Source organism: Cornus florida, unplaced genomic scaffold, assembly GCF_030987335.1.
Source record: "Cornus florida cultivar Cherokee Brave unplaced genomic scaffold, ASM3098733v1 CherokeeBrave_3.0.0_Hap2_Chr09, whole genome shotgun sequence".
Taxonomy (NCBI): Eukaryota; Viridiplantae; Streptophyta; class Magnoliopsida; order Cornales; family Cornaceae; genus Cornus; species Cornus florida.
Genome location: NW_026775579.1, coordinates 46,192,668 through 46,210,156, shown reverse-complemented (window position 1 = coordinate 46,210,156; position 17,489 = coordinate 46,192,668). Strand labels below are relative to the sequence as shown.

The window sequence follows — 17,489 nt, the reverse complement described above, 5'->3', positions numbered from 1 at the left end:
ATTGCTATTTAAAGAAGAGTTTGAAATATGATAGAATTAGGAGTATATTTAATAATTTTACTACAAAACGTACAAACTCAATCAAAGGAAAACTTAAACTGAATTATGCAGAAAATACACCATAAATAATTCAATTATAAAAGCTCACAAAAAACTAAAATCAAATCAAAGGAAAACTTAAACTGAATTATGCAGAAAATACACCATAAAAAAGGGGAAGCCCTAACCAGTATTCCGTGTGTCAAAAATCTGTTCCCTGGCTCTTCTCTCTTTTGTCTTTCTCAGTCTTTCGCAATGCTAATATACTGCTAGAGTATACAATACATGTGTCACTTTAAAGGACAAGTTCAAGAATTTGGTAGAATGTATACATACACATGTATATATCGAAAAAAAAATTCAAAATAAATGAAAGAAGAAAATACACCATAATAAAAAAAAAAAAAAAAAAAAGCCCTAACCTGTATCTCCTGTGTCAAAAATCTGTCCAAAATTTTTAAATTAATTGTTTATAGTTAACCTATAAATAGACGTGTGTAAAATAAAGTTAAATAAGCATATTAGAGTTTTATAAAAACTCTTAAACTCTTTTTAAAATAGAAAACATACGTGGTGGAGTTTTATAGAAACTCTCTCTCTCTATATATATAGAGTTTTATAGAAACTCTCTAATTTTCAAATATTATATTCTATATATTATATTTCCTTAACTCTCTTTTTCAAATATTATATTCTATATATTATTAGATTTTCTTTTATTGAATTTATATAAATTAATATATGTAGAGTTTTATAGAAACTCTCTAATTTTCAAATATTATATTCTATATATTATCTGTCCTTAACTCTCTTTTTTAAATATTATATTCTATATATTATATTTCCTTCTCAAATTAATTTTTTTTATTGAATTTATATAAATTAATATATGTACAAAGTACAGTATATATCTAAAAATAAAATAATAAATTAGACGTGTGTAATAGAGTTAAATAAGTGTAGTTGAGTTTTATAGAAACTCTCTAATTTTTAAATACAAATATTATATTCTATATATTATATCTCCTTCTTTAATTAAATTTTTTTATATTAAATTTATATAAATTAATATATGTATTAAAACATAATATAAATTAATATATGTATTGAAACATTGTCATTTTTTTTATTAAATTTATATAAATTAATATATGTATTAAAACTGAGACTGTTTATACTTTTAATAATTCTATGTACTTTTAATAATAGTGATAGATATAGATATAGACGTTGACATAGATATATAATTGTATATCGTAGGTGCTTTACTCTTCCACGGTTCCACCCTTCAATTTTCTGGATTGTTCTTCTTCTGCTCATATCCACCTTTCTCCTCTCTGTCTCTGTCTCTATATATATATCATATACATAATTACATACACATATATCTGAAATAATTTTGTTGCAACATCAATGGAACCCTCTCAATCATCTTCATCAAACACTCGTCGATCGCCGCTTCGTTACTTCTACTGTAGCTGCTTCCGACGCTGTTGTCGATGTTTCTGTTGCTGCTACACCTATCCATAGAACCCTAATTTCATAATATTCGTTTTCTAAGCTTTTATGGTAAGCTCAATCAACTCTTTCTCTCTCTAGGGTTACATCCCCACTGCATCAACACCCAACTTACCGATTTTCATCACCAATTGTCGATAATTCAACCTCCTTCAACACGCCAGCTTCAATCCCATTCCTTCCACTACAATTGCTCCAACAGTCAACAAATGGAAACGAAGAGCAGCAAACAGGAAATGAAGAATCTAGCATTTCATATTAGTGGTCTTGTTGCGGAAAAGGTGAGATTGTTTTAGATTTGGAGATTTTGATTATAATTATAATTATAATTACCAAGCTTGGTTTTTTTTTTTTTTAATTCTTTCTAGTGGTTCAGTTCAGTAAACCTTGTTTATCAACGTTATGTGCACTGTTAGCAATAGTTATTGTGAATTTGTGTAGATAGATGATGCACTTGCTCTCAAAACCACAAACTGGGTGGCTTGATAATGGTTGCTGCCGATATTGACATTTGTAGTTGTGAGGGAGACATTCTAAATGGTGCCTCACATATTTAGCTAGAATTATGCATTTATATTTGCAGATTTGGTAATGGAGGCATTTACATTTAACAATGATAACGGGGGACAGGGGATGCCCTGTCCCTCTGTAGCTAGCAAGGATACCTGAGGAAAGATTTAGCATTCACTAGGATTGAATGTCGAGATACTAGTGTTAATCCAAATTTTCCATTTCTCCCCAAAGCCCATTCGCTCTATGCCCAACCCAAATTCTCATCCATGATGATAGAACTCAATTTTAACTTGTTCACCGTTGGCCCCAATTCATTAGATTATAAATAAATTTTTTGAGAGGATTGCACTATCATCTACCTCACTACCACCTCCTTAGGGCTTAAAATGGAGGAAATATTAGGTTAGAAGATAGTAGGTTGGAAGATTTGAGAGGGTACTCTTTATAAGAGAGTAAGATGGCCTCTTATAAAACAAATAAATAAAAAAAATAAGAGAGTAAGATGGCCTCCCAAGGCTCCCATTGAGAGATTGCTTCTTCCATCCAGCAACCTCTCCACGACCATTTTAAATAGAAGAAACCCTTGACAAGGCTCCCAAAGGTAAGCCCAAAAAACCCGAACTCCACACCCCCAAATATCAGCTAGCGCAGGAATATTGTTAACCTCCTCCACCGGGAGGTCCGGGACAATCCAGACATATCAACACATCTCAAGAATCTCAACTGATTCTCTACTGCATCACAGAACACAATGGGAGATGAGATACTTCGTTTTGATTGCCCATGCTTTTGTCCACCTCGAACCCCTTGATGCGGCCAGGAATCATTGTCCTCCTCACCATCCTACTAAAAGACTCCATTACCATTGTAAACAAGAAAGGATACAACAAGTCTCCCTGTCTCATCCCTCGAGAGTTGTTAAATAACACTGCTAGAGACCAAGACCGAAAATTTGACCACATGCAGAAATGAATTCACTGCCTCCACTTCTCCCCTAAGCCCATCCTTGGATAATGTAAATCAGGAAGCCCCAGTTACATCATCACAGGCCTTCTCGATATTACTCGGGTTCACATTTTCATCCCCAACTCCTCTCGACTCCTCACCACACCATCAATCAATATCTTATCATTATGTTTTGATCTTGTGTGAATCAACCATTAGGTAAATAATATTATTTGCCTCTTAAACCACAAAGCCCTGCATTTCTGTCACCACGAAATCTTTTCCATCAAGGTCAAAAGGCCCAACTTACGCTTCCTGCCTTCTCTACTTGTGATTTCCTTGGCTTCCAACCTTCCTTCCCTTTCACTGCATCCAATTCTGTAATCTTCCCCATCAGCCTGACTTTCCTCATATCCAAGACGCAAGACTTCTCCCAACTTTCTCAGATCAACCTTAAGAAGTTAGAGATTCCTGCCAGTACCTTAATCAACCTATAATTTTGTACCCTTGCCGCCAATCCTTAAATTTTTCCATGAAGCGTATTTTCTTAAGCGACATATTATCAAATCCGATGGGGCCTTTGCATTTCTAGCTCTCTCTCTCTAGTACCAGTGACACACATCAGTACAGATTGGTCTAGGTAGAGGCAGATTAAAGTGTTGCTCCTAATCCACTGAGATAAAAAAAACATTTCTTTCTCCTTGACATTTAAAGTAATCTTGCAGTTTTATTGATTCAATCCAAACACAACCCAAATTTTTTATTGTAAATTTACTTCTATACCATATCAAGTAATGAAAAATAACTTCATTGCAGTTTACAAGAATATCTTTTTCTTTTAATTTATTTATCAGGAAGGTGAATTTTGCATAGGTATACATGAAATAATTTTAGTTGAAGGTTCTCTAGATGATCAAGTTTGTCAAAGAAACAATCAATAGAGGATTAGCAAACTTCTTCAATTGGTAAAGGATTAAAAAAGCTAAGCTTATTAGAAGATTTGTGCTTTTGAGGCTTGTAGGGATGCCATGGTGAGATTTACTTGGTATGAGTTTTTTTTTTTTTTTTTTTGATAAGTTACTTCGTGGTGAGTTTTAACCTAGGAAGCACCGACACGTCAAAAGAGTATGCTGTACCAGTGTCAGACACGTGTCCGTGTCCAAGGTTCTGACACGAGTCCGACACCTTGCAGAGGTGTCTGGCCTTTTTTTATTTTTTCAGGAGACGGACACACCGGACAACACGCCGGCGACACACTCTAGAACACGGCTTCGCCCTGTTTAACAGAGAGTAGAAGATAATATATATATATATATATATATATATATATATATATAGATAGATCGATAGATAGATAGATAGATGGATGTGAATATATTCATTCTTTATATATAATACACAAAGGAAAACGTCTGTGCAGAAGATTCAAGATCCAAATCATGATATAAATTGATACAATACAACTAAATTTACATAGACCTATTGTCATTTGTCAAGATCAGAAGAACATATGCTACATTTGTTCAATCTGCAATTTTGGGTGAATTAGAAGAACATATGCCACCAGCGAGAGAGATCAGAGAGATAGAAGACAACCAAAACAAAAAAAGGTGAAGGGATGAGGGAAGAACGATTGGCAGAGGAGAGGCACTTCGTGAGTGAGAGAGTGACGGGAGCGATCTAATGTTCTTCTAACCCTATTTGATTACAAGTGCAAGACTTGTGCCTTTTTTATTTGTTTGTATTAAATTGGCATGTGTTGGGTTATGCCACGATCTACTAAGGAATTAATTCATGTTTGGAGAGGATGTCGAGTGAGAAGAGATGTTCACGATTTCTGGAGAATTGTACCACATTGTGTATGGTGGTGCATTTGGCAGGAGAGAAATAGCAGAATGTTTGAAGGGAAAGAGTCGCCTACGGCAGTGGTCAAACTTTACATTCTTCATTCTCTTTTCAATTATGTGAAGAGGAGTTTTTGTTCTTCTTCTGATGATTTAATTACTTTCTTGGATTCTTTGGGGCCTTAGTCCCGGTTCCACTTTTGTAATTGGGACGCGTTCCCTTTTTGAACGCCTTTTTTAATGTTATTATTACTTATCAAAAAAAAATTGAAATTTACTAATAAACCCTTATATTTTTTATTTGAAAAAAAAAAATACAAAATATTAGTGACCCTTATTATTTAAATGGGTGAGGGGAAATTGAGGAAAATTTGAATTTTTTTATGTATAATAAAAATTATAGTATTATTTTATTGTCGTGTCTGTGTCCTATTTTTTTTAGATTTGCCGTGTCATCAGGTCCTTGTCGTACCCGTATCTCGTGTCCGTGTTTCATAGGTTTTAACTAGAGGTTTTGCTCATCTAATGGTGTTAGCACGTTCAGTCAAGGATTCTAAATATATGATATGAAAGTTCATCAACAAGGTTTACAAATCTAATGATATCCTGAATATTTTATTTATCTACATATAAATATCCATTTAAGTTTGGTTAGAGCAAAGATGTGAAGATCACCAGTGAGCAGTTAAACAGTTGAATAATGAGGATTGGTGACTTTTTGTCAACTATTACCAAGTAATTATATGGCCGGCCCCATTTGAATGGGCCAAAGGCAAGAGGGAGGATGACGACGACGATGATGATCAAAGTAATTATGTCAATTGAAATTTTTTTTTTTTGGGAGAATTTGCTGCATTTGTGGTAATATATTATTATGTCGAAATGAAACAAATTGACATTAAATTAATTGTAAGTCTGAGTTGGTGGTCCTGAGTGGATCATACATGCAATATGTATCACTTCATTATCTGCCAGGTTCTTGTCTGGGTGCTCCTGAGCTTTTGGTGATGCTGTTCCTAGTTGGGCATGTGATGGATGATGCCAAGATCTGTATTCAATCACCTTGCGGAGATTACTTGGTGCTGGCAACTAAAAAATAACACGGTTGATTGATTTGGATGTCATCTCCCTGAGTGAGCTAGGTATCTTAGTTTGATTGATAAAAGATTTACACTTGGATTCATAAGTATCTATAATGGATACAATTTTATAGACTGATGTCATGTCATGCATCTAATCTATAGGTCGTTGCAGAGCTTGGAGTAGGAGGAGATTGCGACTTTCTTTACCATTCTCTATTTTCAAACCATTATAGCAGAGGAGGATGGTGAGATAAGATCTTTGCAATGGAGCAATTTTGAGATAATATTGTTCCATAGGGTGCTTGGTAAGACTATACATCTTACCCTCCCTAGACCCACAATGGTGGGAGTGTCGTGCATTGGACTAGCCCTTAGGATATGCTTGTGGGAGTGTTATCGTAGAAAGCTAGTTAGCACCAAAGCTCCTCCAATAGATTTTTTTATTTTTATTTTTTCAAAAAAAGAAAAAGAAAAAAAGAATGGAAGATTTTTAACTATGACTGTATATGATGTTGTGCGTGTAGAAGGGATATTGAGTTCATCTGCCACCTCTTTACTGCAATGCTTAATTACTAGAGCTATGGGCCCTGCTGTTTGTGTTTTTTGGAGTTTTATTGGTTTTTGTTGAGGTCAGTTGGGGAGGTGTTAGATAGGATGTAGTGGTATATACTAGTTGGTAGGAGGTTTTTGAAAGTTCTCATTTGCTAGATAGGTAAGCTTTGTTGAAGTGGTGCATCTATGTTTATTACGGTATATGTTGAGAGAGAGAGAGGGAGAGAGTGGGAGGGTTTTTTGAAAGTTCTTAGGTGCCTGATCTGTCTTTGAAACATAGGAATCTTGAGCTCTCTTATTTTTGGATTGTGGAGAGCTTCTTTATTTGCTTGATTTCGTGGAGTTTTTGGGTGACACGAGACTGTAGCCTAGCCCTCTGGATTTTATTCAATGGGTTCAATATAAAAATTCATTGAAAATTTCTTCTTTTATTTAACAATATCTTATTCACTAATTCCTGAATCCCATATTATTCTTTGTGGCTGTTACTCTAGAATCTCGTGTAATTATGCTAGGAAGGAGTTTGTTTAAAAATATATCCAAAATTTATTACTTAAATGTCATTTATATACTCAGGTACCCTGCCATGACCTCTAGAGGTTACCTAAAGTCTGATTTTGAATCAATTTCAGACTCTCTTTGATGCGGGTGACGGTCAGATTACGAGCACTGTGCAAAGGGAACATGGAAAGTTGCCGCAAAAATTCCTGAAGGGTATACAGAACAAGAATATTGTTAAGCTCTGTAATAAAGTTGAGACATTTACTCCCTAGATCGCATTGCCAGGATTTGGCATTTGACCATGCGTAAGAGAGGCAGCTAAAACATGTATGTGACATCGTGATCTTTCTTCAGAGACCTGCAACACTTGCATGGTAACTAGTCCAACATCCTTCCCGTCGTCCTTTCTGTTTCCCATTCATCTCCTGTAGATAATGGGAAGTCGTTCAATATTTTGTTTGGTGTTTGTGATACCAAAGCTCTAACTCATCTCTAACCCATCTGTTTCGTCTAATTGATTCTCATTGTAGATGAATTATACAGAAGGGTTCACCTTTATTTTTCTTTTTCCATTTCTGTATATTTGCTAAGGTGTAACTGAATTCTTGAAGTTATTCTGTCAATATCCTATTTTGTCTGTCTTAAAGCTTTGCAACTATTATTCTTTGATACAGCACTCAGCAGGAAGCTCATCTTCTGTGCAGTTCTAAAAGGGATTATTCTGATAAGTTGAAAATAAATAGATATACTTGAAAATTTACTCTCTGTGGATGGTTGTTTCTTTGTACAAGACTCAGAACTTAATTGTACAAGTGTTAAATTAGTACAGGAAACATAAGATCAAGAAAATACTCGGCAAAATTGACCTATCCACACAAAGCGTACTCCAAGCATCTATGATCGAACCCATGTGCAAGAGAGGTTCTATCTTTGGCATGCTCGCTCCAACTTGAGCCCGGGCAAGTATTTCCCTGTGCGGGCTCTCTGTTTGTTCGCCCCGGTAGCTGTAGTTGCTATAGGTTTGCCATTGCTAATGGTTAGTTACTGCACTAGGTTTTTAGCCTGTGAAACTCTAATCTGCTCCAGGTTTGCTCTTTGGTACTGGTTACTGCAGTCAGTTTTTAGCATGTGAAACTCTAATTTGCTCTCGGTTTTTGCTCCTTGGTACTGGTTAATGCAGTTGGTTTTTAGCATGTTAAACTCTTATTGCAAGCTCATCTGTTACTCATCTCTCTTGGGTTGTCTAGGGCCTACCTTTGCTTATCGGTTTAGATGTGGAATGAAATTTCATTCCAAGAGAATGGTTATTTCCACATTAAATTTCGTACCAAGCAAGGAAATATTTGGAATGGACTTAACAAACTAGGTCTTAGAACATGATAGTCAAACAGAAATGGTCTTTTAGTTGGAACATGAGTTTGTTGCTTGAAACCTTTATTTCCTGAGATTTGTTTGTAGTTTCTTTTCATTATCTTTTTGGTTAACCCCATCTCCATTATTGTGCATTTGTTTATTAGTGATTTTTTCCTTTAAAAACCCCTCCAGGGAGGCAAGGCATGAATTTCCGGCGAGGGACAAAAAGCATGAGATCCGGTTAGAAGGTGGTGAAAGTGACTATTATATAGTATGTGTGTCTATTTATGTGTGCGCGCGCGCATATATAAATATATTATTCCTCACCCCTAAAAGAGGGAAATTGACAACAAAATAGAGAGAGAGAGAGAGAGAGATGTCAGGAAGTGGGGGTGAGTTTAGAGGCCTTCATCATCAACTCAATTGCTTTCAAAGCGAACTGAATCAGACAAAAGCTTCCCAAGAGCAAAGAGGCTTCTGCTTTTGAAATTAAAGCAACTCAGGAACCTAAAAGTCACCCTTCCAACTGTCTTAAGCCTCTACTTTCATCATTCCTGCCTCCTAGAATCATTAGAATTTTACTATAACTACCCACAAACAACACTGTGGAATATATTTTTACTTTAAATAAATTAATAAAATAGTAAAAATTAAGAGAGATGGGGTTTTGACTTTTAGCTAAGCATTTTCCATTTTTCTTCCTTAATAATAAAAAATAATAAGAAGAAATAAGATTCCATTCTTCATATATAAATGAAAGAAAATTTAATGCAATTTTGAATGAAAATTTAGTTAGTAAGAACGAAACCTAATTTTGAATCGGAATAGGATTAGGATTCTCTAAGTTGATTTTTGATTTCCGTTGAGGAATAACAATTAACTCGTGACACGATAACTTGTGACACGATGCTCTCTACGGGATGCAACAGTGAAAATGAAAATCAATGAAAGGGATCTGTACTGGTCCATGTTTTGTTTATCTGAAAACCAGATTTTTACATTCTCTTGAGAGTTCTCTCCTCTTTGGATTCTTAAAAAGGAAACATATTTCTTCAGTGCCTCAACTATATAGTAGCTGTGAAAAACAAAGAAACCATAGGAGGAATAGAGAGAAAGGAAAAATAAAGGGCAAAAAAAAAAGAAAAAGTACAACCACCCCAACAACTGGTTCTTCTACTTATATATATAATATATTATATATATGTAGATATTATATATATATTTTTCTTTTTTTTTTTTCAACCACGCTATCTTTAGGTCCCCTCTACCTGTGACTGCAAAAGTCCAAAAGCTTCTTCCTCCCTTCAACAATTTCATCAAAGAAATCATCAAGCTGACCAATAATGTTCTCAACACCAGATCTCAATATCCCAAAACAGCCCTTCAAGTTCTCCACTCTCTCCCTTATCCCAACCTCTGTCTCCCACTCCACCACTCCCTGTGAACACCTCTTCTCCAATTCCCCCCTCAGCTCCTCCATGGCCGTCTTCGATCTCCGGAACTCGTACAGCAGAATTCCCGGCCTCCCGTTGATCTGGTTGATCTCCGCCGCCACCCTCTGCTGCAACCTCGCCGTCGAGATCATGAAAGCCGATCCGAAAAACAGACACCCTTCGCATCCCCCCTGAACAAAACCACCTCCCGATTCAGGCCAACAGTAGACCAATCCATATAGCAAGATCATGAGCAGCAGTGAGCTCACATTTCTCATTGCATACAGAACTCCCCTGAAACCATTGAATCCATTCAGCTTCGATTCAATGGACACCTTCTCATCAAAACGCAGCGAGAGCGGCTCAATTCTCGTCTCCATCAATCCCCTGTTCTCTTCCTCCAATCCCACCGCCTCCCTCCGGCACCCTGAAATCGCCCGAATCACCTGTTTCCAACAATTCAATCAATAACAATAACAATTCAATATAAAGATAATAAATATCTTGAAATTTTCAAAAATTAACTTCAAATGAAGAACCTGGCGAGAGAGCTGAGGACTTAGATGGCGATGGGCGTCGAGAGAGGAAGTGATGTTGAAGCCTGCGGAGTAGTAATTCTCCATCCCGGAGATGCCGGACTTGAGGACGTGGCAGACTTCCCAGAGCTTGGAGCTCTCGTCCATGTACTCATCCAGCCATTTCTCACCCATTGGCAAGTGAAGCTTTTGGACAAGAAGGGTCAATTGGGTGTGGAAGGATCGAAGAAGGGAAAGTACCCTTTGGAGGAATTGGATTGACATGAAGTTGTTGGAGAGGAAGAGGCGTTCGAGATCATCGATCCCTCGGGTTAGGAAAGTGTAATAGCCATTGACAGAGTTGGTGGAAGAAGGATCCATCATAGGTAAAGAGGGAGAGAAGGAAATTAACTAAGGAGAGGAGAAGAGAAGAAAGGAAGGAAAGGGAAGGGAAGGGAAAGGATGGTTAAGAGTTGAGAGAGGGTGGGGAGAGGAAAAGGTTATAAAGAGAGTGAAGTTTAAATTGGGAGAAGGGAGGAAAAGGAATGAATGGAAGGAGGGAATATCTTAGAAGCTCAGGTTTCTAAGGTTGAAAAGGATTGTTGGGAGCAATGATGGGTGTTTCCTTTAGAGGGGAAAGGATGATTGGTAATCTGCCATTTTCATTGTTTAATCGGCAGAAAGGAAGAGAGAAAAAAAAAGAAAAGAAAAGGAATTAACCAAAAAGAAAAGAAAACTGTGAGAGAGAGAGAGTGAGGAAACCAGAAAAAGAAAGTGAAATTTTGATGAGCTCTCTTCCAATTTTTTCCTTTTCTTCTATGTTTCCTTTGGCCTACACCACTTTAAAAAGAGTTTTTTTTTTTTTTTACATATCTATATATATATATATATGTATGTATGTATGTATGTATATGTATGGATGTATATAATTACACAGAGAGGGGGGCAAGTGGTATGTTTTAAATCTTGATGTTGGCATCGGTCTATGATGTTAGATTGAGGTATTGGGTTATAAAAAAAGTTTGACTAGATTGACTGGAATTGTGCTTCTAGTACTAGTAATACACTAATTCCTCCCATTTGGACATGAGTTTTCCCTTTTGATTTGAGTGCTCTCTTGGCTTCTTCCTTCCTCCTTTTCTTCCTCGAGCAACTGACTTTTGCTCCTTTCCTTCCTCTTTTCCATTGAAATTTGTGGGGTTTGTTTTTCCTAGATATATTTGCTATTTAATTTTGTTTTAATTTTTCCTAAAGTGAAATGGAATGATGGGGTTCTTTGTATTTGTGTTTTAAACCCTTTCTACTATGCAAAAAAATCAGTCTTTTTAGGCCACCCAAATCATCTATATCTATATCTATATATAGTAATTCATTCCTCTTTGCATTTTTGGAGGTACAATGTATTATTATTATTATAATTATTCCTCTAGATATCTTACAATGAACAAGCCCACATGATATTTGTTGCAGGCCATTCGATTTTGGGTCCATCAATTATCTTAAGCGTCCTATTTTAATAATAGAAAAATTAAAATTAATTTTTTTTAATCTTATTATTAAACATTTAGGGATGTGATTTTCCATATCTTATTCGACGTGTGGACGAGATTAAATGATTGATTATTGGTTAATGGTCTTTAATCCGATGGTCATGGATTATTTATTATTTATTATTTATTTTTAATCAAATGGAATGTTTCAAAGTGCAAGAAGCATTTTCCTTTATGCACTTAGTGAGTGAGCATCAAATGTAATCTTCTTTTGCCCATTATTTATATTTTATTATACTATGTGTGTATGTGTAAGTATATATATATATATATATGTATATGTATATGTAATGTAAATGTCATCTTCGGTAGCTGGGGAGTGAGGGGACCAGGAAATCTTAATTACATGGGGGGTGATGTGTTGTTAATTTATTTGATTTAGGAGGGTGCTCGTGGGTTTTTGGAGAATGGGACACTTGAGAAGATGTTGGTCTTTTAAGATCTCATTGGAAAGTGAATAGGAACCAAGGAAGCATTATTTAAGGCCATTGATCTGAGCGCCCCTCCTCTTTTGCTCCACCGAGCGCCCACACCTCATTGTAAGATACGGTTGCTACCTTCCTTATTTACAAATTGGTGGTTTAGTATTATTATGAAATGGTCAAAGATAATTTAATTTGATGAACAAAATTAAAAGAAAGAGAATATAAAAATTTAACTGATTTGTGTAAATAAATTTTGTATAATCTCTATACAATTATCTTTTAAAGGGTTAGAAATATTTATCAATGCTTGTACATAATTACGGTAAAAAGATGAGGAATTCATGAAAACTATAATAAGGTCAACTTTTTGATACCATTTAGTTTGGCCATGAAGGGAAGGGGTTAACACTGCTCTCTCTCTCACGCACACGTGTATAAATATCTACATATATGAGCATTTATTCAATGAAGATCCTTCCTACGACACTAGTGATGACAAGGAAAAGAATAAAAAACTAAATTTTGATGTTATAATGTACATGGAGAAGATACGAGAAACTTAATTTGATTTTGGCAAATTTTGTTGTCGAAATTTATTGATCCAGTTGTAATTTTTATTTTATTTTGTATGTTGATCATGAAGTTGAACAACATATGAAAGAATACCTTTGATTCAATCAGAACATCACTTGGAATAATTATATGACGTGAAGACATATAAGCTTGAGGTTCGTTGGGACTTTTAACGACGGGTCCAACTAATCCCTGTTGTGAAATTCTGCAAAAGTCGCAACAGTCTACTTTTTGCAACAGGACTTGTCCAGATTTGAATTTTTTTTGTTTTTGTTTTTCAAGCTGTTTTTGAACTTTTTTTAAAACCAAACTTTAAGAGACGTCATAGGATGTTTTTTAATAAAAATTTCAATAAGTTTGAGTACTCTAATATATATATATATATATATATATATATAGATATATAAATACTGTCTTAGTTTCATGATAAGATAGACATGCATAAAGAATTTATTTTTGAGAGTAAGAGAAACTTTAAGAGTGCTTTTCACATAAAATTTCTATAAATTTTTCTATATATATTTTTTTGAGGACACAAACTATTCATGAGAGTGATTTTAGGATTGTATTCTCAATCTGATTGGCATTCGGAGTTTATTGAAGATTTAATTGCACTATGAATATGATAGTTTCCGACAACCCTTTTGATCTCAGGAAGGTAGTCATTAAGCTCTCTTTTAAGTAGCAAATTTTGAGCACACAAATTAATATATAAGTTACATAATCAAGTAGTCAATATTAAAATGACCTTAGGAACAAAATAAAATAAAAAACATATATTAAAATGACCTTACTTAAAAAAATAAAAAATAAAAATAAAAAAGCTCAAAATACCATAAAATAACATTATACGTAATTGTCAAAATAGTTTAATTTGATCAAACAAAATTAAAATTAGAAGAATACAAAATTTTAAATAATTTGTGTAATATATTGTGTAAATGAATTTTCACATGAAATTTGGACCTTATAATCTCTATACAATCATCTTCTAAAGGGTAAGAAATACTTATCAATATTTGTACATAATTCTTGTAAAAAATGAGGAATTCATGAAAACTATAATAAGGTCAACTTTATGGTAGCATTTCTTAATTTTCTATTGGCCATGACTAGGACGGGATATGTGTGTATAAATGTTTACATATATTAGCAATTATTCAATGAAGGTCCTTTCTACAACACTAGTGATGACAAGGAAAAAAATAAAAAAAACAAACAAAAATTTGATGTTATATCTTGACAAATTTTGTTGTTAATACTTGTCGATCGAGTTGTAATTTTTGCTTTATTTTGTGTATTGATTATAGTGAACAACATATGTAAGGATACCTTTAATTCAATGAGAACATCACTTAGAGGTAGTTATGACACTTTGTACGAAAACCTTAGTTTGGTTGGGATTGAAAAATTAGAATTTTAGCTGAAAAATTGTAATTCTGCAAAGTCCCATCGGTCACACTTTTAGTGACCGGTCCAATTAATCCTGGTTGTGGAATTATGCAAAGTTCCACTAATCTTACTTTTCGCGACCGACGGAGCTTGTCCAGATTTGAAAAGGATTATGTTTTTCAACCAGTTTTCAAACTCTTTTTAAACCAAACTTTAAGAGACTCCCTATAATATTTTTTAATAAAAATTTAACAAGTTTGAGTACTCTCATATATATATATATATATATAAATACTCTCCTAGTTTCATGATAAGATGGGACGTGCATAAAAAATTTATTTTTGAGAGTAAGAGAGACTTTAAGAGTGATTTTCACATAAAATTTTTGTAGATTTTTCTATATATATATATATATATATATTTAGGAGACACACCATTCATGAGAGTGATTTTAGGATTGTATTCTCAATGTGATTGGCATTAGGATTGTATTCTCAATGTGATTGGCATTCAAAATTTATTGAAGATTTAATTGCACTACAAGATGATAGTTTCCAACAATCCTTTTGCAATGATTAAGTAGTAAGCATGAAGTATACAACAATTGGACAATGATTCATAAGCCTAATGTGTTCAACAACTCGTTCCTAACAGAGTAAAGTGAGTGTGAGCCTCAGATCGACTTTGTGTAATTTCAAGATAATAGATTATTTTGCTCTAAGATCGTTAAGTTAATGTGGTTTTTTCTTTGGGTTTGACATAAAAAAATTCATGGTGTATCTCTTTATTGCACTTTTATTTGTGTTTGTGTATTTGATTGTTTTAATTGGACTAAAATTAAAATAATCCGAAAATCGAACATGGTGCATGTAAAGTCTATTCATCTCCTTTAAATTTTATATTTTGTTTAAACTTTCACAACCTTTTCCCCATTGCGCAACTTATACATAGAATTACACCGAGAGCACCCCAAATCAATAGAATTACGATTGGTATTCAAATGATTAACTTTTTTGTCCACTAATTAAAATAGTAGAATAGATGTGAAAAATACTTAACAAAGAGTAGTAAGTTAAGAATTGAATTCGATAATTACCAAATTCAAATTCTGTGAATGTGCCCCGTTCACATAATTTGAATTCGACAATTACCTAATACGGCTCACAAATCATTATTCCTCTACAAATAGTTTCATTTTTGGCCAGGGCGTCTTTGGGAATTGACCTTGTTCAATTCATAAATTTAAATGGAAGATATTGACAGATCTAGGTACTGTTCAATTGGTTTATAAAAACAAAAAGTGTTGGAATTAAAGTTTCTCGAGTAGAGTTTTAATTTTGAAAATTTTTTTTTATTAAAAATTTAATTTTATAATGTAAGAAGCAAGATTAAAAAAAAAAAAAATCTCCAAGACTGGTCAATTTTTACATGAAGTGTGAAAAGGTAGAACGAGATTGACGTAGCATTTGCATTATATTGCCTAATTGTTAATAACAAATTTAGCCTTACATTTTTTTTTTTTCCAAGCAAGCAAATATATTAATTCAATTCGTACTTTGCTAAATTATGATATCGACTGAATAAAAATTAAAAATATAATTATATTTCTCAACTTAGATATAATTAACTCATCGTTCCTCTTCAATAGATAATCAACTGAGTTATCAATTTAATTCAAGGAATTAGAAAATATTGATTTGCCTTGATTTTAACAACATTTGCTTCATACAAATCTAAGCTATCCACTAACTTCTTTGTATGAATCTTTAATATCAAAGGCCTCTCCAAAATATAGTAACCAAATTTGATTATTAGAACTCAAAATTACAAAAATAAAATACAAAAACTACAGTAAATAATTACAATTGATCCATAAATCTTCTCCAACATTATTTTTAGTGGCCTAGTTGGTAGAATCCCAACTCCCTGAACAGGTGTGCCCATTTAATATAATTCGATGATATTGTGAATTTGATTGGTACACTCACGGATAATTTATAAGTAGTGAAGCTTAAAATGCAAGTATTACTCTTTCTTTAAAAAAAGAAGAAAAAGAAAGAACTAGAAATCACTCCAACCTATATATATATATATATATACCTACTGGTACCCAAATTAGATTATTATAAAACCAAAAAATTACAAAAATAGAGTAAGAAATACTAAATAAATTATGCTATGAATACGTAGATGTGTACATATAATCTCGCATCAAGTGTGTACTAAGTAGGTGCAAGAAATTTTAAAAGTAATTATGAAATGTAACTCTGAAAACAATTCTCAAGAATTCAGAAGACAAAAAATTGTTATCAGATAACAACTTTTTATATGCATTTTTATAGTAGAATTTTCAAAAAAAAGTTTTTTAAAAATTGAACCTAGTTTTTTGTAACATATTTACAATCCAAACATGCTCTATAATTTTTTTCGGAGTACAATCGGCCTGCTAACTATAAGATTAGAGTTGGTTTAGTTTACTATCATATAATCGGATGATATTTTTTATGCCAATCTCACACACGAGAAAATATTATATATACTTCGGGTATTTCGAATCTTACGTGTGACATCCTGACCTATAAAAAATTAAGTTAGATGAGAGAGAGAGTTTTACGGACCGAATCTTCTTCGGTGGATTATGTTTTATTTAGCTTGGGATTTCAACCTTTTTTATAAAATGCATTTGAAACTGAACGAAACAGAATACGTGATGGTATTTTCTCTGGGTGATGGTATTTTCTTTGGGAACTACTGTCTGCAATATGAAAGGCAGTAGTGGTGAGTCGGCACGAGTTGTGTGCGGAATTGAAGGGACCCTATTAAGCTATTCTAGTACTTAACCCCACTTGAAAAATCGTCAGCCAAACAGTCATCAACTCTCTCTCCCTTGTCATCCATAGCAAACCAAACAAGTACCTCCATTACCACCATGTTTGACCCTGGAGTGAACCCCATCAAAATCACTTTAATTTCTTCATCTCCCATATTATCATTTTGCATATTTGCTTTAACAAATTCACTTTGTCGACTTTACAGCATTTTACATACTCTATAATGGGCTTTTAGATCTCCCTTCAACTTTTGCTTTATTGTGATTTACTACATAAATTATCTCATGTTTCTATTTTTCAGACATTTTCCATTTCCTTCACCTCCCAAACCACCATTTGGAATGAAAATCCATGTAAATGAGCCGAGTCAATTCTAGTATTGAGTAGTAATATATTTTTTGAATTCAAAAGATACTGAATAAG

The 17,489-nt window shown here is 33.8% G+C and overlaps 1 protein-coding gene and 1 long non-coding RNA gene across 2 annotated transcripts; one reads left to right on the top strand and one right to left on the bottom strand.

Moving 5' to 3' along the window:
- Positions 1-1,279: 1,279 nt before the first annotated feature.
- On the top strand, positions 1,280-7,640 carry LOC132273800 (uncharacterized). The gene is made up of 2 exons (XR_009470256.1): positions 1,280-1,838; positions 7,070-7,640. It is a non-coding gene; the product is annotated as an uncharacterized LOC132273800 (long non-coding RNA).
- Positions 7,641-9,305: 1,665 nt separating this feature from the next.
- On the bottom strand, positions 9,306-11,148 carry LOC132273799 (uncharacterized). The gene is made up of 2 exons (XM_059774876.1): positions 10,320-11,148; positions 9,306-10,226 (listed from the first exon to the last, which is right to left on the bottom strand). Exons 1-2 carry the CDS (start codon positions 10,677-10,679, stop codon positions 9,612-9,614), a joined length of 975 nt encoding a protein of 324 aa, XP_059630859.1. The 5' UTR covers positions 10,680-11,148; the 3' UTR covers positions 9,306-9,611.
- Positions 11,149-17,489: the final 6,341 nt, after the last annotated feature.

Bases quoted from the DNA above. Each gene is read 5' to 3' on its own strand.
- LOC132273799 (XM_059774876.1), bottom strand. From the start codon at position 10,679: ATGATGGATCCTTCTTCCACCAACTCTGTCAATGGCTATTACACTTTC. The intron at 10,227-10,319 runs GTTCTTCATTTG...TGTTGGAAACAG, and splicing joins GTCCTCAGCTCTCTCGCCAG to GTGATTCGGGCGATTTCAGG.